This window comes from Myotis yumanensis, unplaced genomic scaffold, assembly GCF_028538775.1.
Source record: "Myotis yumanensis isolate MYYU_CA2020_CCGP unplaced genomic scaffold, mMyoYum1.0.hap1 SCAF_3, whole genome shotgun sequence".
NCBI lineage: Eukaryota > Metazoa > Chordata > Mammalia > Chiroptera > Vespertilionidae > Myotis > Myotis yumanensis.
Window position 1 is genome coordinate 212,943,145 of NW_027223754.1, and position 23,803 is coordinate 212,966,947.

Here is a 23,803-nt window from a genome sequence, read left to right on the forward strand (position 1 = left end):
GGATGCCAGGATGCGGCCCTGCGCCCGGAGGGGCAGTGAGTGCTCTGCTCATGGGGACACCCGGTCGCATCAGGTCCTTCGCTGCATTGCCTCCACTCCTGCCAGGCAGGTGTCTCATCCTCAAGAGACACGGAGAGGGCGAGCGACTTGCCCAAGATCACACAGCCGGTGTTAAAACTCAGTTTGCTGACTCCATGGCTCTGACTGTGCCATTCTGTCACAAGACCTCCAATGTGGGCTCTGACCCACCTGCCCCTCCATCTCCACCAGGATTCCAGCCGAACCACTGACCCAAGTCCCCCATGTGCCTGTCAAGGTCCTGCATGACTCAGTTCTCGGGTGCATCTCCAGGCTTAGCTCATTCTCCACCTGCTCACTCCCTGCAGGCCACACTGACGAGCTCTTTGCTGCCTCAGGCCCTTTGCACATGCTTTGCACCCTTGGTCTGAATGTTAGTTAACCTTCAGCTTAAGTGTTCTTTTCTCTGAGAGGCCTTCCTTGACTCCTGGGCTTGGGTTTCTTCTGTCAGTCTTCCTCGTAATTCTTCCTCCGTGATGCTGATCAAAGTTTGCAGTGGCCATTTACCTGTTTCTCGTTCGTCTTCCCCACAGTCCAGAAAGCTCATGAAGGCAGGGACCAAGTTTGTCTCTTTCAGAGCCCTGTCCCTCGCTCCTAGCAAGATGCCTAGCACAGAGTAGGGGTTCGGTCCATGGGTTTCTGTGGAGATTAATGAAACTCCCAAGGCCATGTCTGGTCCCTGGTAGGCAGCCATCCATGTTGGTTTCTTCACTCATTGTGAACAGTGTTCATTTGGATCTTGAGACAAACAGGGAGTGAAGGTTCAGAGGGTTGGATGTATCCAAGGTCATTGGTATATAGAGCTGCCATCACTTCTGGCGGAGTCATTCTACTAAACCGAGCCCCCCAGGGGAAATAATAATCAGGATCGTCATTATTAGAATGATGATAAAAACTATGGCAGCTGACGCTTATGTACTGCTTCCTGCGGGCCAGCCACCGTTCTAAGCACTTAACTGCTCCTCACAACAGCCTTGCCAGGAAAGGACTGTTATGGTCCCCACTTCACAGTGAAGACGCGGAAGTGTGGAGAGCTTACTCGTAAGTCACTTGCCCACAGCCCCTCAGCTGGTATCAGGTGGGGCAGGAACTCAGGCCCAGGCAGCCTGGCTCTGAGTCTGCTCCGGAGCCGTGCCCGTGCTGCCTCGAAGGTTGGAAGCCGGCAGGCTGACTGGGTTAGTCAGTGCTGCTCAGGTTGTAACTGGCCTTGTCTCAGGAAGCCCTGGATACAAGCCCCTTCTGTAATTTCCAAGCACAAAACAGGATCTTTTATTCACCAGAGAAGAAGGCAGTGTGGTGAAGAGGAAAGAGCTGGGAAGGGGAAAGGAGATAATATGTGCCAAGTGTCTAGCAAAGAGATTCCGGAAGATGGAAGATACAGCACATAGTGTTTGCAGCTCTCTGGATCCCACCCAAAACCACACAATAACCAGATAAGAAAATGTTTAAATCCAGAGAAAACATTTACAACTACACAAGGTGATAAGGTGTCTCCATGAGTCCCCAAATACAGTCCATGCCCACCTGGCATCCATGCAGGAGAAAGCAGTGGGAGATGCCAAAGTAGTTCACAGGTATCCCCTGCAAAGTCCAGTAGACCAATTTAACATGAAAGCAAAAAGCAATTTCAGAGACAAATACTCAAGAGAAAGGGAAGCTGAAAATAAAAGTTTTATAAATAAAAAAACATAACAAAAGGGATGTAAAGGCTTAAAGAGAAAGTGACAGATATTGAAGGCAGGCAAAGAAGATCTAACATACCAATAATAGAAATCTCTAAGGAACTCACCCAAATAAGGGGGAAAGTAAATACTAACAAATAATAACTCAAAAAACTTTACAGAAACATTTTTTAAAAATTGAAATTCCATATTGAAAAAATACAACATACCCAAACATACCTACTCACAGCAACCAACATCAAGACATAGGCCAGGTCTTTGAAGCTGCCCCTGAAGTGGCAGGAGGCAGCCACGAACCCTGCTGCCCAGAGAACCAGGCGGCCCAGCAAGCTGGGCTGGATATTGAACCTGAGAGAGAGAGGGGTTCATGTGCGGATGGCCTAATGCGACTCCTGTATGACAAGTTACCAAGTGTTGAAGGGCTCATGCCCTTCTGTCTGATGAGGCGGAGCGCCTGTAATTAAGGCGGCCAAAGGAGCAAACTCGGACTTTCAAAAAATGAAAGTCTCACCTGCTATTCCAACACCGACCAGGTGGGCCAATGTAATCGTCTGCCTTTGGTGGTGAGTTTCATAGCCAGCGGCAGTGCCAATGCAGGACTGACTGTCCGCCTAGGAGAGGAGCTGGCTCCACTAGTTGAAGAATTGAGACGAGTTAGAGAAGTTTCTTAATCTGACAGTGGTTTGATGTCTACCTCATCTTCATTATAACAGACATGATAGCAATCTTTAGACCACAATAATCCGTGTGTCCTTATGCTCAAGAAAGGGCCCCTTTTCTAACTGACCCTAAAGAAAGAGTCTTTAGGTACAGTTTATGGACAGATTGATTGTTATCTTTATCTTTATATCTATATCTATATATCTATATATATGTGATTTTATTTTTATTGATTTCAGAGAAGAAGGGAGAGGGAAGGAGAGAGAGAAATAGAAACATCAATGATGAGAGAATCATTGACCGGCTGCCTCCTGCACGCCCCCTACTGGGGATTGAGCCCACAGCCCAGGCATGTGCCCTTGACTGGAATCGAATACGGGACCCTTCAGTCCACAGGCCAATGCTCTATCCACTGAGCCAAACCAGCCAGGGCTATCTTTTCTTGTGTAGGTTTTATTTACTGAGATCTGGGGTACCACAGAAATGGTTCCGTTTATCACAGTTCCTGTGGAGTTAGTCCAGTTACCAAGTCTGCAAACTCAATGGTACTTGGTTCCACTTGAGCCATGAAGTGCTCCTCTTTCACAGCACAGCCGGGCCTGCAGAACGAAGCAGGTCCTTTTTATTGTGAATAATAATGAGGACATATTTTTTCATGTTTTCTTTCTTTGCATTGAGTGTGGGGGAGATAAAATAGCTTAGTAAAAGTAATAAAATCAGGACCAGCACTAAAAATAACATAGTCTAATAAAATCATTGGACTTCAAAGAAAAGAGAAAGCAAACTATGGGCATTGAGGCAAAACCAGCAAGTAACTTTTAAGGGAAAAATTATATTCTCATCAGACTTTTTCACAGCAAGACTTTTGCCAGGAAAATATGAATAATAAGAATGCTCAAGAAAATAGAAGACTAGGACCTTATATCCAACAAAACTGTTTTGTGTACAGAGAGTACAAACTATTATCAACATGTAAGCATTAAAACAGTTACTCATAGAACTGCAACTAGATGAGCGTTACAAAAAAAAGTACAGTAGAATTGCTAAGTGCTCAGACAATGTAGATACAGCACATCTATTTAAAATTAGTAGGTAGAACGGAGAGAACATATTCCCCAAATATGCTTTTTAGGTAATTATTGATGGTAATTTTACTATTGTTCTGAGACTACTGTGTGGGATAAACTAAATAAATAATTTTAGGACATTCATCGCCTGTGTTCTTAAGGACCAGGATTCTGATATGGAAGAGAGGAGATTCCTTTGTAAAAGAGTCCAGATTAAGGAAAGTAACTGTGTGGGCCTTGTTTTTGACTCAGACGTGGTCAGTATGAAACTCATGATGTATTTTATCTTCTAAAATGTTCACTGCAGCCCTGGCTAGTGTGGCTCAGTTGGTTGTGCATCTTCCCGTGCGCCAAAAGTTGACCAGTTCGATTCCCGGTCAGGGCACATGCCCGGTTGTAGGCTCCATCCCTAGCAGGGGGCATGCAGGAGGCAGCTGATCGATGTTTCTCTCTTCTTCTCTCTAAAAACCAATAAAAAAATCTTTTTTTTTAATGTCCAGTGTAGAGGCCTAGAAACTGAGCAGCGCAGTGGCATTGAGTATCCCTGGTATCTGGATTGTGATTTTGAGATACCATTTCCACTAAAAAAATAGAAACAGAATTAAAAACCAAACCCGAGACGTCTTGGAGAAATCGCTGGGGCAATAAAGCCACAAGCTGAGCTGGACCACCTTGTCAGAGCAGCGTCTCCAGTTCTCCTGGGACCAACCTGATTTCCCTCTGGCCTAAGACGAGAGCACTTGAGCTCCAACAAAAGATAATAATTGCAATGGGTTGGAATTCATCAGATAGTTGAAGTCCTTGATTTCACACCGATATTTAAATCACCCGTGGTTAACACCTGGATGATGATAGCGAGCTGGCTCATGACCCTGGAAACTGGTAAACAGTGGGGAAGAATGAGGCCCAGATCTTGCTCTGTGAACCACACTCCCTGGGAACCAGCTCGCATGTGAGGGGAAGTGTTTATTGCAGAAGTCTTCCAGCCAATACGTGCAAAAGAAACAACAGACTCGGCGCATCAGCGTTTTCCAATCCCCGGTGAATCAGTGGGTCTTGGCCCTGAGCACAAACAGCTGCTGACGTCACAGAAAGGAAGACGACCAGACAACACATGCCCCCTGATGGGAGAGATGCCACCCACTACCATCTGGCCCAACGGGCTGGGCCTGCCTCTGACCCGGGCCTGGGTCAGCGGCCAGCGTGCCGGCAATGCAGGGGCCCGAGGAACATACTGAGCCCGCGAGGCCGCAGTCGGCGAGGCCAGATGTCGGAGGCTCTACGGCTCAGACACTTCTGTTCCTTAGCAGATCAATTGTGGGAAGTGAGGATGGAGAGGAAGCCTGTAGATTAAAAAGAACTTGAAAGACATAAACATTGTGCCCTGGCTGGTGCGGCTCAGTTGGTTGGGCATCATCCTGTGCACCAAAAGGTTGCCAGTTCAATTCCCAGTCAGAGCACACGCCTGGGTTGCAGGCTTGGTCCCCAGTAGGGGGCGTGCAGGAGGCAGCTGATCAATGTTTTGCTCTCATGTTGATGTTTCTTTCTCTCTCCCCTCCTTTCTCTCTAAAAAATCAATAAAAAGACATAAAAAAGTTTTGCCAGACAAGTCCAAATTATTGTGTCTCGAGATGCACACTTGTGTGATAGAAACTATGATGAAACCCAGGTAGGCGACCGCCAGGGAGTCAGGGCGGGCTTGCTGTGGGCGCAGGAGGGGTGGCCTGGGGCACGTGAAGGCCTCAGGTGGCTGGTGAGGCTCTCTCTGGCCTGAGTGGTGACTAAGGCGTTTGCCTTATAATACTCATTAAAGTATAGCTTTGCTTTGTGTGTCATTTACGTTAGTGTTTTGCTTTACACTAAAAAGATTTTAAAAATATGTCTAGCACGATGCCTGGAGCATAGACCTGTAACACACTGCCTCTCCTCCCTCCTCCCCTCCCGTGAACTGTAGACTGACTGTGTGCTGAGCACCGAGCTGGTTTATATCCGCTCCCGGGTTTGTGACCCCGTGACCCGCCCGACTGAGGGCTCCATGGAGGCAGGGCTCCCCTGGTGCCCCACGGCCTGGCCCCCGGCAGGCCCGCAGAACAGACTTGCTGCGCGAGTGAATGAATGTGTGTGTCCGCTGTTGTAGGAACGAGCTCAGTTCACGAGAGCAAAGCCTGGCTGGCTATACACAGACACGGGCTGGCCCTGCCCTTCGGGGCCTGTCCAGGGTGTAGGAGGGGCCCGAGGCATCCTCAGGGAACAGCCGGGCTGTGGAGGCTCTGATGGAGCCGGCTGTGGGCCCGCAGCCCCACCTGGCCGCCTGCCGCCCTCCCAGGCCCCGTCTCCGTGAGGGCTGGGTCCAACCTTCCCATCGCCTCCCGTGCTCTGTCCTCAGGCTCCACCAGGAGAAGACAGACACCGTCCGCTGCATCAAGTCCTGCCGCCCCAGCGACATCAGCTGCATGCGGGACCTGGTGCACACCGTCTCCCACACCGTCGTCTCGCTGCCCACCTTCCGAGAGTTCGCCCACCCAGAAGGTAAGCGGCAACCCCCATGCCTGGAATTGGCTTGGGAGTCCCCAGGGAGGCCATTGTCTAGGGAAGCTCTCTGCAAGGCAGCCACTCCTGGGTAGGATGTGGGTTTGGGGTTTGTAATGTAGCCCTCTCCCCGACCCCCACATCTCCTGTCTGTCCCCAGACTGCATAGCACTGGGCGGCCCAACACCAGCCCTCTCCAGCTCCCAGGTCAGGGCATCGTATAGGTCACAGTCACTCAGCAAATAGCGATGAAGTGTTGACTCAGTGCCAAGTGCTGGGGAATCTGGGAGGGCCTCCAGGAGGAGGTGACTTTTATTTTAGGGCCTGAGTGGTCACTAGGAGGGAATCTGGTGAAAGTGGAGAGGAGGGTGCCGAGCAGAGCAGAACCTGGAAAGGCCTGCGGGTGAATGGGGAGTGTGGGCACCTGAGGAACTAAGCCTGGTTTCCTGGCTGGAGCAGGAGGCTGGGCAAGGCATGAGCTGAAGCGGGGGAGCCTGCTAGGGACCCACCCTGGATGGGGGGATAGGTGGGCTGGAGCAGCTAGATGGGTCCAGGGAGCCAGTGCTCCCGTGCCCACCCCTGCCCGCAGGGAGCTCCTGGCCTGCCCACCCGTTCACTGGGGCGGAGCCAGGGGCCTTGCCCCCAGTGCCCAGCAGACTGCGAATGCGGCCCTGCTCTGTACACCTGGTTTTGGGGGTGTAACCCACATGCCGGCGCTGGCGTGGTCTCAGCCACCCCTTCCTCTGCCGCCTCCATTCTCGGCCTCCGAGGAGCTGTCACTCAGCAAGCGGAGGCCGAGCCTCTGTGTCGGGCTCAGGGCCAATCCCTGGGCCCGGGATGAGGACGAACTCTCTGACCATCCCCCCCCATGACCACACCCTGCGTTTCCACATGTGAGGCCCGCAGGCGACCAGGGTGCGGGCCAGCACGTCGGCCTGGTGTGGGGGTGGCGAGGGCAGGACCGGCTTCCGAGGACGCGGCGCTTGAAGGAGCAGGTGGCCGGCCCGACCCGCTGGCTTGCTCCAGGAGGCACGGAATCTCCGGGAGGCGCGGACTTGGTCGGAGAAGGTCACTGACGCGTCTGCCTCGAGCAGAATGCCGGGTCCTGCCAGACGGCAGGCAGATCCCCCCAAGCCCAGCCGCTCTGTGGCCTCGCCGGGGCGCGTCTAAGTCGGTTCCGCAGGGAGTTGGCTGTGGCAGAGACCCTGTTGGCCTCTCGGGCCGGGAAGTCCAGACCTGGGCCTGGGGTGCTGACAGGCCCCGTAGAGGGCACCGCCGACGTGAGGACACTGAGCCCACAGAGGACGCCCGGAGCCGGTCGGGGAGGCCTGTGCTCCAGCCCAGGGCAGCGGCCCCGCCTCTGCCCGGTGGTCTGGGAGATGGACAAGGCCACCCAGCTGCCCAGCCCGCCCAGAAGTGGCTGCCCACCCGTCACCATGGGCAGGAGACAGGCTGCCCTCGCCTTCCTGACCCTTCCCGTCCCCCTGCTTCAGGAGATGCGGGAGTGACGACCAGTTACTGCTCGGTGCTGGCCCTGACCCGGGGAAAGACCCGGAACCTCTCCAGGCCTCGGTTTCCCTGCGGGTAGGAAGCGGGGCTGGCGCTGTGACCCCTCGGCACCCCCCGCCTTCTCCGGGCAGGGCCCTGTTCCCGAGCGAGGGCTCGCTGCCCGCCGGCATAGGAGCCGATACTATGGCACCGGCTTTGAGAAAAGCAAGAGCTTTCATGTGCGAGTTCCGCGGGCCAGGAGGCAGGAGGCGGGCTCACACCTGCCTTCCGGACCCGGGCTCAGGGCGGGGCCTGGGGGTCCGGCTCCGGGGCTCCCTGCTCAGGGTCCTGCCTTCCTGGTGAGTGGGTCCGTGTGTTCCTGGTGAGTGGGCTTGCGTGTGACTCGTGGTGGGCTCACGTGTTCCTGGTGAGTGGGCTTGGTGTGACCGTGAGTGGCCACGCCTTGGTCGGGTTGGTATGAAGCGGGCGCGACAGCTGCGCCAGCCCCACTCTCAGTGGCTGGGGGTGGCTCTCAGAACCGAGGGTGGATTGGAGGAGCCGCGGTCCTGGCGGCCCCCCCACACTGTGCTCCCTCCACAGAGATCATCTTCCTCCGCGCCGTCATGCCCGCACACCCCGCCAACCACGCCGACATCATCTTCGACATCACGGAGGGGAACCTGCGGGACTCCTTCGACATCGTCAAGCGCTACGCGGACGGCATGACCGTGGGTGAGTGGCCGAGACGTCCGGTCCTCCCGGCCTGCGTGCCACCCGGCGGGAAGCTTCTGGACCAGCCCAGCTGCCCGCTGAGGCCTCTTTCTAAGCCCGCTTCCACCCGTCCCTCAGGGCCCGGCTGGCACCCCAGCCCCAGCTGGTCCCGCACCCACAGGGCGCCCAGGTGGCAAGGCTCCCCTGGGGCCTGGCTCACTGTGGGCATCTCACAGCCTCGAATGTCAGGCAGATCACAGGTGAAGTGCTAGTCCCAGGCTCGGCACAGCCCCCCACTCCCTGTGAGCCGACATGAGTTTATTCTCGGGGTGCAGTGCAGGGAGTGTCACTCGGGGAGTCAGGCCTGCGCTGTGGTCTCGCCCGGAGCTGGCTGGCCTTGCTGATGTCTGTGTGTCAGTCGGAATGTGCATCACGGAGCCCCCATATGCGCAGTCCTCTGATGGGGGGCGGGCGGGCTGCTGGAGCCCCCTGGAGAGTCAGGACTGTGGGCGCATGAAGGAGGCAGGGGAGGGGGACTGCTGGGGAGGGGACGGCAGGGGAGGGTGGCGGCAGCGGCAGGAGGTGGCAGCTGGGCGGAGTCTCGGGTGCAGAGGGAAGCTGTGTGAGTCCCCGTGTGAGCCTGGGGACCTGGTTCACAGTATCTCCCAAACTGTCCCGTTTTACAGAATTTAAGCTCCGGGCATGATAGCGATCGTAGCTGTCAGTTGGGCTTAGAATAGACTCTGAACATTTTCAAAGCAGCTGAGCAGACAAAGGCTAGGCCTTGTCCTCCCCTGGGCCTCAGTTTCCCCATTGTGGATGGGGCAGGGGCGTGGGCTTCGCGGTCTCCAGGCCCTGGATTCTCTGGGCTGGACCAGAACCAGCCTGCCTGTGGCGGCCTGGCAGCGCGCTTTGGGACATGGCCGCCAGGTGGCGCTGTTGGACCTCAGACCCGGCTCCCGGAGCCCGGCCCACCGTGCTTAAACTGGCAGTTATGCCCGTTGCCAAAGGGCCATTTATAGCAACTTTACAAGCTCTTAAATGGGCTCTCGAGTTGTAAACACGACTGAGTCATGGGGGGCTCCCCACCCCAGCCTCCTCCCCCGCCGGTTGGCAGCAGGCGTAATTAGTTAATTACAATTAATGCCCCATTAGCCCGCGGAGAGCCGGGGGAGGGGTACAGTGCCCTGTCAGCAGCCATCGCTGTGCTGCCCGGGAGGGAGCCGCTGCCCCTGCCTCAGGGTCCCCCATTGTTAAGGAAGAGACCCTGGAGGAGCCTTTAGGCACGTGGGGTGAGGACCTGCAGGAGGAAACAGGGTCGGGGTCTGTGCTGCCTGCGTGTGTGCTGGGAGGGGGGGGTGCCCTGAGGGCACACACAGAAGCCACCCGCGCCAGCCCTGGAAACCGGGTCCTGGTGGGGCTCGGGCGGCTCTGAGCGGGGCCGGGCCTGCTGCCTGTGGCACCCCGGCCCCGGCCGCCCGCATTCCTCCCGAGGCAGCTGTCAGCCAGCAGTGAAGGATGCGGTCCAGCCGTGCGAAGACGCCCTTAGCGCCCCAGGTTCTCGGCCTGACAAAGCCTCCCTCCCCAGCGCGTCCTCGCTCTGCGGGCCCGGCTGCAGTGGGTGTGCTCGGAGAAGGGGTGACTGACGGGGCCCGGCGGCGAGGGCCGCAGGCCGTGGATGATCGGCCACCGGCCCCTGGGCCCCCGCGGGTGCTGGTCTCGGCCACCCACCACCTGCCTCTCAGCACAGCCGTCCACGCTTTCTCTGGGGAGGTGACGTTCTGTCTGCCGAGGCTCGGCTCTGCCAGAAGCTGCCGGAGCCCAGGAGCTCGGTGCTCGGTGCAAGCGGCTTTTTAGGCACCGGTTAATGTTGGGTCCGGTCCGCCCGATCCGGCCAGCGTGGTACCCAGCAAGGTGGACTTGGCTTCTTGCGCGTCAGGCCCTCCCGTCGCAGACGTGACATGAGACCGAGGACTCGCGTGCTGTGATGTCAGCCACGTGGAGCGTGAGCAGCAGGGGGGCGAGCCGGACTGTTCCCCGCGGGGGCTGCTCCCTCGCCATGGAGTAGTGCCTGAAGGTTCGTTGGGCTCCGTGGACCAACAGCCGCAGGCACGCACCCCTCCCAGCAAGACGGGCCCCCAGCATGGGGCTGAGCGGGGCTGCATGCAGCCTCCCACGGTGGTGCCTCTCGGCCGCTGCCCGCCTGCGAGTTGAGATTCATCAAACTCAGCTGCACGGGAGGTGCCCCTGCAAATGATGGTCAAGTGAGAGCGGCCCTGGAACTTCAGCGGCTCATTCAGCTGCTTCGCTCCACCGGCCCCAAAGGGAAACTGAGCCAAAGTCCTGGGTTTGCCAGTCGCTCTTTCTTGATGGAGCCGGCAGTTTGGGTTTAGTCTCCGCTTGAGTCACAGGAAGCCGCTGCCTTTGTTAAAACAAGTGTGAGCGCCAAAGAGGACGCCAGCGTTAGAGGCACCCGAGGTGTCGCTTCGGGCCTCGGAGATCCCCGCCCGTCTTGCCGCTTGCACGGGGTGCGCCTGTTACCGCTGCGGGACACAGAGGAATGTAGATTCATGTAGATCATCCTGGAGCAACGGTCTCAGAGCAGCTGCTCCTGGGAGCTGCCCCGTCTCTATTGCCTGTCCCTCCCCGTGAGGGTCAGCTAGTGGAGCGAGGCTGCAGGGAGCTAACGCCGGCCACTCTCGTCCCTGTGGCCCGGCTCGGGGAGTCACAGTGGTCCGGGGCGGGCGGGCCCGCAGGGCACCAGGACTCACCAGCTAACTGCTCATCTGTTCCGTCTGTTCGATCTGTTCTCAATGCCTCTTGGCATCTGCTAGTGCTGGGTGGAGAGGAGGCAGCTCTGCCTCAGGGGAGGGTGACAGTCCCCAGAGAGTGACAGGAGAGGGCAGAGCCAGGGGCTGCCCCTGTCTGGGAAAATCATGGAAGACTGCAGGGAGGCGATGGCACCTGGTTGAGCTGGTACCGGCCAGGGAAGACTCAGAGGGTGTTCCAGGTCCTTGTCCCCTGTCCCTGTGCACAGAGCCCTTCTCAGGCTCCTTGCAGTTAGATCCTCGAGTGGCCTCCGGGGACAGTCGCGTGGCTGGCATCACCATTAATATGAGAAAAAGCTGAAGGGCCGGACCGAGGTCCCACAGCCAGCAAGTCAGAGCCACGCTGGCAAGCAGGTGTGCGAGATCCAACTCCGATCTCAGCACCTCCCAGGCTGCCGCGGGCCCCTGGGTCCCCTGTGAAACCCAGGGCTCCTGTCCTCAGCCCCGGCCAGGCCCCGCTGGCCGGCACAGTGGCCGCCAGTGCTGTGTTCAGTAATGTCTGAATGGAGGGAGGGTCTTGTGGATGTCGGCTCCCCTCAGAGATGGTCCTCTATGTGAGGGTTGGGAGGGATATGTCCTAATTACAGACGCCGATGAATGTAATTAGGTGAACTGATATGTGGACGCGCCTAGCAGAGCCCGGCGCACAGTAGGTGCGCAGGATGTCGTTCCTGATGGGAACCTGGACCTTTTCCCTAAAAATGGCCCAGGTTCCCACTTCCCACCTGTCTGTGCTGAAGCACCATGTGGGGCGTCTGAATCTGACCAGAGCGCAGCGCCCTCGATCGGTCCCCTCCCGCCCTTCTTAGCGGTTGCTAAGCTCTTCTGCAGTTTGAACCCGCATCCTAACCTTCACCTGTGAGCACACAAGGATGGTTACTCCACTTCGCGTTTACAGTTTGAAACCCTCAGTGGCAGGGGTGGCCCGTTTGGGGGGAAACAGGACGGAGCCTGTGGCCGAAGCCCAAGCACGGAACTTGGAGCGAAACCTTCTGGGCTTGGATGTTGATTCTGTTTCTCGCTGTGTGACCTCAGGGAGGCCACACAACCTCTCTGAGCCTCAGTTTTTCTTTTCAGCAACACGTGCTGGGCTATGACGACCGGAGGGAGTGCGTATTGTAACATAGCCGGTGGGCTGTTAGGGGGACAGATGAGCCACTGTGAGAACGCTGTTGGGAGCCGGAGAGCTAGTGGGAGCTGGAGCCCCCGAGGGACAACAGGCCAGAGGGAGGCACAGGGTGCGAGCCAGGACCGTTCGCCCCAAAGTGGCTCCGGCTACCTGAGGGCTGGCTACCCAGCAGGCACGGCCTGTGGCCTGGGCTGGCGCGTTGCCCCGCTAGAAGCAGGGGGTGGAGGCCTCGCCTCCCAGGTCCCATAGCCTTGAGTTATCTCGCTCCGTCCACAAGCACATCCGGTTCGTGCTCCAGGCCAAGCCCTTGCTGGTGCCGGGGAGCAGGTGTGTGCCCGAGCCCAGATCCTGCTGAAAAGCTCCTACTGGCTTCCCCAGGGCCCTGAGGCCCGCAGAGGAACGGCCTGGTTTTCAGGGAAGGCCCCTCCCTGTGTCAGAGAGAGAGAAGGGACGGGGATGGAAGAGTGGCAGGGCCGCTGTGTGTAGCTGAGGACGCTGGGCAGTGAAAACCAGGGGGTACATTCGCAGCCTCGTCTGTGTGCGGCCCGCAACCCGCTCACGTGCATAGAGGCCCAGGACGAGCGCCTGTGAGTGAGGGGTCAGCCCAGCTGCCCCACCCCCACCCCACGCCGGGCCTCTGGCAACGCCAAGGGTTTGCCCAGACACCGACGTCAGGTCACCGCCAGGCGTCGCAGCGAGCAGGGCCCAGACCAGCTCTTTAAAGTCATTACCTCCTAAGGGGTTAACCTGTGCGGCTGACCCCGTCCTGCGTCTGCTTCGAAGAGCTTGGCCTGGGATCAGCACACATGACGCACGAGATTCAGAAATTCCACCTAAAGACAACAGCTCGGCCGTCCCTGCCGGGCGATGAGTGATGGCCCATGTCCCGGCTTTCACGGCAAATCCCGGGGATGAGGGGCTCTCTCTCCCCTGGGAGGCACGGCCCCCGCGCTGGGCGCACCCTGGCCAGCGGCCAAGCGGTTTCCCAGGTGACAGCCGGTTGCCTCCAGGCCCAGGATGGGCCGAGGCCGACTTCACCTGGAGGCTGGCGGTGTCCGGGGGGGTGGGGGGGGCACGCGGGGTTTCAGGGGGTGAGGGGAGGACAGACACCTCATGCTCCCTGTGGGGCCCATGGAGCAGGGGTGGGGTTGGAGGTGGCAGGTCCACGCCATGCCGGGCGCCAACCACCCAGAAAGGGCAGCTGTTGTCCTTCCAGAACCCCGTGAAGACGGCTCCTGCCCCCCAATTTCACAGACGCAGGAATCCTCAGGGCTCACCCCAAGCTCACCTCTGATAACACCCCAGGCAGCCCCCCCATTTGGACTGGACTCTCAGGGGACTTGGTGGGGAACGCCCCGCTCCGGAGCCCCCGAGTGAGGCACCCAGGCCCCGGGGAGCAGAACTGGAGCCCCCGTGCTCCTGCCGGGCAGCCCCCACCCCCGGCCCAAGCTGGACCCGCAGTGGCCTGATCAGCATTCACTCAGAGCCCAGGGCCTGTCTCTTCTGACCTCGAGCCATGACATTCACCTCCTCCTCCTCCTCTTGGTAAACTCCTAGCCACCCCTCAAAGCCCAGGTCAGCTACCAGCCCCTTCCACACGCGCTCCACCGGCTGAGTGTGCCCCTCCTTCCCCTGCACCCATGGACCCCTCTCTCCACACTCACTCCTCCAGCAAACGGTGTATGTCCTGTGGGGACAGGCCCTGCTCTAGGACCAGACAGACAGACATGGGCCTCCGCCTCATGCACGCTTTATTCCCGAGGGTAGGGGCAGACAGGAAACAAGTCTAATATATGCACGGTCTTCGGGTGGAGAGTGCTATTAGGGGGCTGGAGAGGAGGAGGGGAAGGCAAGAGGTGGGTACGGGAGCAGCTTTAAGTCTGGTGGCCGGAGACATTTGTCTAAGCCCTGGGGGACGGAGGAAACGCACGTGCAAAGGCCCTGGGGCAGGGCGAGCCTGGTGTGTGGGAATTGTAGCGAGGAGGCCAGTGCAGCCAGCGCAGAGGCAGGGTCTTGAGGCTGCCGTAGTGCCTCTGGCTTTTCCGCTGAGTGAGGTGGGACCCGTGTGAGCGTCTCAAGATGAGATGAAGGCTCCTCTGGGTGCTGGGCTAGAAGCAGGGAGGCACTGCTGGCTGTTGCAGTGACCGGGCTGGAGGGTGACGGCGTCCGCCCCGGGGCTCCGGCAGGCGGGGTGAGCGGCAGGCCGGCTCGGGCTGTACCTGGGAGGAAGCGCCCGGTTTTGCTGGCGAGCTGGACGTGGAGTCCAGCATGACCCTGGGTTGTCGTCAGCTGGGTGGGAAGGCTGTGACGTGGCAGCCTGGGGAGGCCCCAAGTTCACTCTGGACACGAAGTTTGAAGTGCTTGTCAGACACCCACGGGAGGCGGTGGAGAACTAGCGGGTCTGGGAGGCATAGCACGTGGATGGACGTTAGGGCCCGCGGGCGGGTGAGCTCACCCGGGGCTGCGTGCAGCGAGGAGAGGAGAGCAGGCATGCGGCCCCCGGGTGCCCGGGAGGTGGGGCGGGGGAGGGCAGGAGTCCCAGCTCGGAGCCCTGACACCCCAGAAGAGCAGGTGTGAGTGAGCCACGCCCGTGCTGCTGGGAGTCTAGTCAGATGCCCGCGGCGTTCGCCATCAGATGCAGCAGCGACCGGTGTGGGAGCCCGGACAAGGCCGTCCCCGGGGAGACGGGCTGGAGGGCTGGCGGCCGCGCTGGGGTGGAGCAGAGGAATGCTCCGGCTGCTGGCAGGTGTGCAGTCATGGCCATGAGTTTGAGCTTGACTTTCTCTTCCACTGATGGAATTCCTAGAGGCAGGAGCCTGCATGGGGTTCATTTGTGCTCTGTCACTATCTTCCCGCCCCCACCCCCCCCCACCCCCGCCCCTCTCTCTCTCCCCGGCCCAGCACACAGGCTGCAGGATCAAACGCCTGCTGACCTCAGCGTAGCCTGGGGTTCCAGCGAGCCCAGAGCGGCCCCTGTGCGGCCCCCGCCAGGTTGCCCTGCTTCCTCTGTGTCCAGCCCAATGGTGGTGACCCTCCTGCTGCTGTCACCTCACCTGCTGGGAGCTGGGGGCTGGGCCGGTGAGGAGTTTTAGGCAGAGCCACCGTGGACCCCAGGATCAGATTTGTGTTCTAGAAGGGGGACTCTGGCCGCAGGGCGAGGGTGCGAGGCTGGTGAGGGTGCAAGGCTGGTGAGGAGGGAGGCTGGTGAGGAGGGAGGCTGGTGAGGAGGGAGACTGGCGAGGAGGGAGGCTGGTGAGGAGGGAGGCTGGCGAGGAGGGAGGCTGGCGAGGAGGGGGGTGGCATAAGCCTTCAGGCAGAGTCCGTGAGGCGTGCTGTGAGGCAGAGGGGTGTGGAGCAGAGGAGAGTCCGACGCTCTGACGATGGAACTCAGCAGCCTCAGGGATGGAAGCCCCGGCCGCAGAGGGTGCTCCCAGCTCTCAGGGCCGGGAGGGCCTGTGTTTGGGGGAGAGGGTGACTGGGGTGCGAGTTGCCCACGTGGGGGCATCTGGAGGGACTGAGTGGGTGATGAGGTTGGGCCTGGGGCGGGAGGAGCAGGGGGTAGAGGGGCTGGCTCAGGCAGGGGAGAACAAGGGGGAGAAAGGACTCCTCCTCCCAGCAGCCACCCAGGCACCGTTGGGTCACGTCGGGAGAATCAAGCAGGTGCATCAGGCGCTTCTCCTTTCAGATGCGGCCCAGGCCGCCTCCCCCGGGAGGCCGTGTGGCTGGTGGCGGGCAGAGGCCCAGGCCCCCTCCCTGGCGCTCGGCACCCACGCCCACGCTGCCACCAGCCTGGGGTCCTCGGCCTGAGCTGTGAGCCGAGGTGGAGAGCGGAGGGAAGGAGCGGCCGCTGGTGCCGTGGGAGAAGGCGGGTTCGTGCGAGGCTGACGCTTTCTCTCCTCCTGCGCAAGGGACCGTGGGCGCTGGCCTGGCTCCCGCTCGCTCCCGCTCCCGGTGTGGCTGGGCTCTCGGGAGACGCGTGCAGGGAGCACGTTTATAATGAATGAGAGCCGGGAAGGTTCTGCCGGGACGCGCTGCGGGACGCACTGCGGGACAAGCTGCAGGACAGCTGGTGTTTTAAGGATGCGGCCCCGAAGCTGCGTCGGTCGCCTGCCCTGCCTGCTGTGGCCGGGCGCACGGCCCCTTCCCTGCCAGTGGCTGATGTGGTCGCTCCAGCAGCCTCCTGCTGCGCTTGCCCTCTATCTATGACCCCGCCAAGGGCAGTGTGTTCTGGAAGTTTCCCCACATCACGCCGCCCCGAGAGGAGGGAGGAGGTGCAGTGGGTGGAGAGCGGGCTCTGGGGTCAGGCCCTTCCATGCCCGGCAGCTGCGAGGTCCGGCCATCGGCTCAGAGCCCCCCTCCTCCCGTGGCAGGGGGCGCAGGAGGCCCAGGGACTTCCCTCCATCCCCCTGCGGTGCCCCTGCCTCGCCCATCCGTCCTGGAGGGTTGCGCCTTGTGAGTGCTGGCAGCCTTTCTCCGCGTTCCTAGCTTCCCTCCGCCATGGTCTGTGCGGTCACCCCGAGCCTGTGGGTCCCTCTCTCAAGGCACGTCGGCCGAGATCGCGCGGTGCTTTGCTGCTTCCCGGCTGGCCCTCCTGTCGGAGTTTGGCGAGACCACGTGGGTCTCCTCGGAGCTCCCGGGTCACCTATTCCAGCGCCTTGTCCACAGGCCCGCACTCCCCCTTCCTCCCTGCTCGGGACTCTGCGTGGCAGCCACCGAGGCCCGCCCTCAGGCTGCCTCTCGTGCGTGGCCTCTCCCTCTGGGCGTCGATCCCGGAAAACCCAGTGACGCTCGGCTGGGGTCCTTTCCGGGGATGAGTTTCAACCTTATCAGCTTCGCTTTGTGCTTTGATCTTGAGTTCATTCATTCACTCAACAGCTGCTGGTCGAGTGACTCCTATGTGTCAGGTACATAGTAGGACCTAGGACCTACTGTGTGCCACATCCAGAAATTCAAGAGTGACCAGTAGAGGCAGAGCTGCTGGCCCCTGGCCTTACACGGCGGGGAGAGGGGTGGTAACCAGAAAACAAACGGCTGGTACCGGTTCTCAGGTGGCGGCGGTTTCCAATTCTTTTTACGCTGCCAACGTGTGGCTTCCTCACCTCACCTCTGCCTGTTCTAACGCCCATCTGAGCCTCTGAGGAGCTCAGGGGGTCTCCCTGGGAGGAGGCGCACGCGGCCTCTTGAGTCGCCCACCGCCTTCTTTGTTAAAACACGGACACCTCTGTCCACGCCGTGGCACGTTCCCAGTCAGAATCCGGGACTTCCCAGTTGGAGGCTGAACTTCAGATGGACGGTGACGTGCCCGGCCACGCGGGGGGTCAGCGAGGGAGCGACAGAGGAGCCCCTGCTGTGACCCCCGGCTCCGGTCAGTGCCCTCGTCCCAGAGGGCCCGGGGCTGATCTCAGCACCTGACGGACGGCCACGTGCAGCCCGGGCGGGGAGCGTGGGGGTGGCTTCTGGGCCCAGGACCCAGGCCACAGACCCCCAGAGGTGACGGCATCCCCCACTGGACCCGGGACTCCTGTGCAGGCTCCGGGTCCCCCGCGCATCAGCTGCAATTTTCCAAGCAGAGACAGACAAGGAGGTGAAGTGCCCGAGGGGCCTGCATTTTTCAAAGGGAAAAAAGGGTTTAATTATATCTTCAGAGGCACAGACACGCCGAGGAATCCCAGCGAGTCTGACACCCGAAGCAGAAATGCCAGGACGAGGCCTGGAAGATGAACACGGTTGAACTCGGCACCACGGCCTTTTTCTTTTTTTCTTTTTCCTTTTTCCTGGGGCTCTGGCAGCCGGGGGGAGGCAGGCATGCGGACAGGCCCTCTCCCTACAGCGGTCATTCCAGGAAAAGCTGCCTCATCAGAGCCGCCGTGGCTCCCCGGGCCTTCGGGACAAAGTCCCATCTTCCTGCCTGGAGTGGGGGCTCCACGCCTGATGCCCTGTCTTTCCTCTCTCCTTCCTCCCCTTTCTCTCATCTTCCTCCTCCCTCCTTTCTCCTCCCTCCTCCCTCCTCCCTCCTCTTTCTTCTTCCTCTGCCTTCACCCCCCCGCCCCGCCCCCACCGTCATGGCCTCTCCTGTGTGTCCTGCCCGCCCGGGCTGGGGACGGGGACGGGGACAGAGATGAGCGTGGGGCAGACCCTGCCCTGAAGCAGGAGCCCACTGTGAAGGTTCCCTCAGTGGGCAGATGGGGGTCACAGCTGAGGGAGGCCAGGCGCCAGGGGACACAAGGTGGGACCAGGTCACAGGCCGCCCGCTGGTCCCCAGGGCCTGGCGCGTGGCAGGTGCCCACCTCCTGTCTGTGGAGTCAGTGGGTGGGGACCCGGTGGGGATTCCTGACATGTGCACAGCCCCGGATGGGCCACGCGTGCTCTGCCCCCGCCCTCGCCCCCCTCCTGTTTCCTGCACGAGGAGGGCTGGCGATGGTTCTGGGAGAGACCAACCTGGGAGGTTCTGGAAGAGACCGGCCTGGAACCAGAGGCGGGGCGGGCACAGCGGCTAGAAGGCTGCAGGCCAGGGTCCTGGTTCCCTTGAGGGGTGAGGCCCCGAGCAGCCCTCTACCACCTCCTCAGCCTCCTCTGCCGTCTCTCCCGGGATTGACCCTGTTCCCAGAACTGCCTGCACCCCCAGACCCTAACCCTTGGCAGCGCCCTAGTGTGAGGCATTTACTACAACCTCGTCTGCACATTTTTCTCGTGACATCTGTCAACCCAGGGTCCGGGCTCGCTCTGCAGCCGAGCAGGTGGTGGCTGCGCTGGACTGAACCAGGTCCCCTGTAGACACTGGGAGGCCCTGACAGGCGGTGGTCATGGTGTGTGTGTGTGTGATTTGAAGGTTGCTGCCTTGAACCCCTGGACCCAGGAGGGCGTAGGCAGGGGCTGGTACTGCGCTGCCTGTCCCCAGGCGCGCTCCCTGCCCGAGGCTTTGTCTTCCCTCTGCCCCCGGATGAGCCCAGCGAGGGCAGCTGTCGCTTCCCTCCACACTGAGCCCGGTGCCGGCACACGGCCCTGCCCAGAGGCATGTGGGTCTGCCTGTTGAGACCATTACAGCCCCCGCAGGAGCGAGGAATGTTTATATAAATCTGTGGGAGTAACATAATCATTTTCTATTGTGATATTTATATTTTATATATAAATTTATACTATGTCTTATATAACATATGCTATATATCTTATATATTAATATAAATTTATATAAACAAAATATACAAGTACATGTAAACATTTATATAAAATTAAAATACATTATATATTTTTATTGATTTCAGAGAGAGAGGGAGAGAGAGAAACATCAACGATGAGAGAGAATCACTGATAGGCTGCCTCCTGCATGCCTCCTATGCAGATGGGGGCAGGCCCCCAGCAGGGACACGGACACACACACACACACACACACACACACACGGGACGCCTACTCCTACTCCGAGCCTCTGCTGCCAGACTGTGGCCGTCAGTAGGACATCCACTGAGGGCTCCTGGACTGTGAGAGGGGCAGGCTGGGCTGAGGGAACCCCACCCCCCAGTGCATGAATTTCGTGCACCGGGCCTCTAGTCTCTCTCTCTATATATAAAAGCCTAAGCGACCGTTTGACTGTTTGTTCAACCAGTAGCTATGATGTACACTGACCACCAGGGGGCAGAACGGGTGAGGCCCAGTCAGCAGGGGCCACTGCACAGTGAGGGCGGTGCCGAGCCCCATCTCTGCTGGGAGTGGAAGGTGCTGGTGGGGGCCCACGCAGGACGGAGCTGCCGGGCAGGGCGGGGAGAGGGGCTGACAGCCCAGCAGCCCGTGCCCTCTCCATCGGAGCCAGAGCCCGTCTGCTCAGACAGCCTGGAATTCCACCGGGCTGCGGGCATTTCCCTCAGAAACCTTAGCCCAGGGAGTGAGGGGGCACGCGCCCAGGTTCCCCTCTGAGCTTGAACTTGGTGTTCCCAACCCAGAACCACTGCTGGCGCCACAGGCGTCTGCCCAGCTCTGCCGCGTGCCTGGCGGGCACCAGGGCCGGCCCCCCCGTGCTGCTCAGTGGGGCTGGGTGTGGGCAGTCCGGCTCCGCCTGTGGTGGCCGGGGAGCCGCAGCTCCCAGCTCTCTCTCGAGCTCCTCCCGCCACCTGCGGTGACTCCGTTGGGAGCTTGAAACCAGCCACGGAAATGGTCCCGCGGTCCCACCCTCCCCGCGTGACTCGGCAGGTCCCACCTGGAGCATCAGCAACGGAAAAAGGGGCCTTGGAGATGGTTCACGCCTAAATGTCACAGCTGTGGGCACCTGCGCTGCACCCAGCACTGGACCAGCCTGCGGGCTCCGCTCCGCTGCCCCCTCTGCAGGGAGGGCACCTCCTCCAGGCAGCCTTTCCTGCCCCCGCCCCTCCCCTCTGTTCCCGCCTCTGCCCTCCGGATGGTGTACAGCGTGGCAGCGCGGTGCCTACCCAGGTCCTCGTTGGCTCCAAGAGGGTCCATGGCTGTCTGTCACGGAGCACAGCTGCTGGGGCTGGGGAGGGACAGTGCCCACACGCCTGGGCTCACACCTTGGGAGACACTGTGGGGAGGGGAGGGGAGGACCGTCCAGAGGCACAGGGTTCCCGCCTGTGGGCGCCCTGCACAGGTGAGGTGGGGCGGGCAGGCCTTGGCCTGGAGACACAGGGCTGGCCGAGCAGGCGCAGGTTTGGGGAGAGTCATGGAATCCACTCCTGCCACCCAGTCCTGCCCCCCTGCGCGTCTGCAAGGCACTGGGGGTTTCTCCCACTCCCACCTGCACCCCGCACTCTGAGCCCCAGCAGGGGCGGCACCGGTCATGGCCTCTGCCTGCTCCCTGCCACCCCCAGCAGCGTCACAGCAGGTTCTGCTTCCCGGGACCTGATCCCTGCCTCCCCTCCGTCACCTGTCTCCCCTGTCACCTGTCCTCCTGATGGCCCCGCCCACCTCTTGCTCACCTGGAGCTCAGGTGTCGCCGTCCACAGAGACGTGGAGAGTGAGGGATTTGGGGATCTGTCCCATGGGGAGGTGGGACTCCTGTGCTTGGATAAGGGATCCAGGGCCCCACAGGAGTCCTCAATATGACGGGGAAGAGATTCCCTCCTGCTTTGTTTCTTCCTGAGGGTCCGGACGGGGCACAGTGGGCAGGAGGGAGGGGGCAGGTATCTACTGGGCACCTACCCCATGCCAGGCCCTTTTCTAGGCTCTTAAATCCTCTGTTGGGGAGAGGGGGAGAGGAGGAACCTGGGCTGGGAGAGAGCAGGAGCTGGCGTGGCCCCAGAGCCGTCTGACTCGCCTCACAGTCCGACTGCGCACGATGGAAAGGCTGTTGAGCTCACGTCACTCGTCCCCGGAGGTGGAAGCAGAGCCCGGGGGGCCACTTGGGGGAAGATGCTGTGCAGGGGCCTCAGCATCTGGCTCACAGTGGGATGAGAGGAGGTCTCAGGCCCCTTCAAGTTCTCAAAATCCTCGAGAGAAAGTCCTTGCCCAGACCTCCGTGTGCCCACAGCCCCTGCTAACTTCCAAAACACCTTCTCTCCCCCCAGGGGTGGTGCGCCAGGTGCGGCCCATCGTGGGCCCGTTCCACGCGGTCCTGAAGCTGGAGATGAACTACGTGGTCGGGGGCGTGGTGAACCACCGCAATATCGTCAATGTCCACATCTTCGTCTCCGAGTACTGGTTCTGAGGGCTGGTCCACGGCTCAGCCAAGCCTGCACCTCCAGGCCAACTCATTGCTGCCAGCGACTGTGCCCTGCCCCTGTTTGTGCCACCCAGACATTTCCTGATTTTATGTATTTGTTTGTAGTGGTGGGCTGACATCCGCCTGGCGTGTTTTGGTGTTGAAATAATGAATGCAATTACTCAACTGTTTGGTTGAAAACCTTGCTTATTTTTTAATGCAAATGTTACCTGTTGCTGCCTTTACTCTCCCTGTGGGCTGGGCATGGCTAAGGATCAAGGAAAGAGAGACACCTTTCAGGGGGCAACTACTCAGAATGCCAAGAAAAGACCCGTTTTTGCTCCATTGTATCGAAGCTGACATTTGGTACTTTTTGGCCAATCAGCGTGCCCCATTCCACGGACACGCTGCTGTAGACTAGCAGGTGCGGCACAGTGCCTCACAGGAACTGGGGAGGTAAACTGCTGTTCTGTTTCAACAGAGAAACTCCGTGTGTGGCCCCGGTATGTTCACAGGGGAACGGCAGGGTTTCCTCTGCTCCCTGCATCCTCTTCTCTGACCACAGGTGGGAAAATAAACAGCTTTGTGACTCTCCTGATGGCCTGTGCATGGGAGTCTGTCAAAAAGGGGGCTCCCACTAGCAAAGGGCCTGCGGGGGGGGGGGGGGGGGGTGGTCCTCGCTGGCCTTCTCCAAGAGCCTCCTGCCTGCCAAGGTTCTGGGGCGGGGCCTGGTGTGTGTATTGGAAAAGCTTCCCACCTACACCATTTCCGGTACCATGGCCACCCTCTGAGCGTGGCGCAGGCACACAGTCCATGCCCATGTCCATCCCCGCTAGGACTCCCGGAGCTCAAGCTTCTGAGTGTCCCCTCGGGGACCTGCTAGGAGCAATGACCATTCTCTCCAGCAGCGTGCCCAGGTCCTGGCCACTGGCAGGTGGTCCTTCATTCATTCCTCCTGGCGACCCAGCGAGGTGGGCGTGGCCCTGCCCAATCAGAAATGAGCAGGCTGGGTTCAGAGGGAGGAACTCGACTGCCCAAAGTCGCAGAACTTTTTAGAGACGAAGCTGGAATTCAAATTCCGTTGATCAGACTCCAAACCCCATTCCCGTCGGAAACCCTGTGCCAGACGAGAGGTGGACAGGCTGGGTGTATGGGTGTCCCAACACCACCCTCAGCCAGGGGCGCTGGACCGAGAGCACCCTCCCCCCGAGGCCCACTCTGACCCCCAGGGATTCAGCATCCAGCCCTTCGTTCCCACGCAAGCTGCACCCCATCCGGCCCTGAGCTTAGCCCACCTGCTCCGTGTCCCATTCGCCCCCCAGGGCCTCTCTCCTCCTGTGCCCGGCCCATCCCAGCAGTCTGGCCGGGCACTGGCCGCCTCCAGCCTCGCTGGGATTTCTGGCTGGTGTTGTCATGGAAGCCTGCATGGAGCGTGGTCCCTCACCACCTTCGGAAACGTTTCTGCGGCCACTCGTGTGGGGCCCTCGTCCATCAGAGCCAGGCCTGGGCCAGCCGGGCACAGGGCCTGCTGGGGCCTGGAGGGAGGGGAAACCAGTGCGGCCGGACAGCCCGGAGCCAGCTCCTGGGACCGGAGGCCCAGGGCACATCGGAGCAGCTCTCCACGCCAGCCATGCCGGACTGGGGTCTTGCAGGGAAGAGGTGGGGGGCCTCGGGCTGAGGGTAGGGAATGGGGAGGCCCCACCTGCAGCTTGGGAGGCACGTCTGGGGCCCAGGCCCTTGGAGATGGAGTTTTCTGGAAGCTTCCTTCCAAGGCCTCAGTGGGGCGGGTGGGAACACAGACGCTTCCCATGCTCAGCAGGTGTTAGGGTGGGAGCTGCCATTGGTGGACAGAGCCAAGACTCCTGCCGTGGATTGGCTCTCGGGTGGGCACGTGATCTAAGCTGACCAATCAGCTCTTCCTGAGGGCGGGCGCTGGGGCGTGGGCACGTCTGGGGCGAAGGGAGGTGTGAGCCCGGGAGCTGCCAGG

At 60.1% G+C, this 23,803-nt stretch overlaps 1 protein-coding gene across 1 annotated transcript in view; it reads left to right on the forward strand.

The window, feature by feature from the left end:
* The window catches only part of FBLN1 (fibulin 1), a 67,923-nt gene extending 45,513 nt beyond the window's left edge, over positions 1-22,410 (forward strand). Inside the window, exons 15-17 of the mRNA XM_070411291.1 lie at positions 5,874-6,016; positions 8,105-8,236; positions 21,683-22,410. Coding sequence (XP_070267392.1) covers positions 5,874-6,016; positions 8,105-8,236; positions 21,683-21,822 — 415 coding nt within the window. The 3' untranslated portion in view covers positions 21,823-22,410. The remainder of the gene's footprint in view (positions 1-5,873; positions 6,017-8,104; positions 8,237-21,682) is intronic.
* Positions 22,411-23,803: the final 1,393 nt, after the last annotated feature.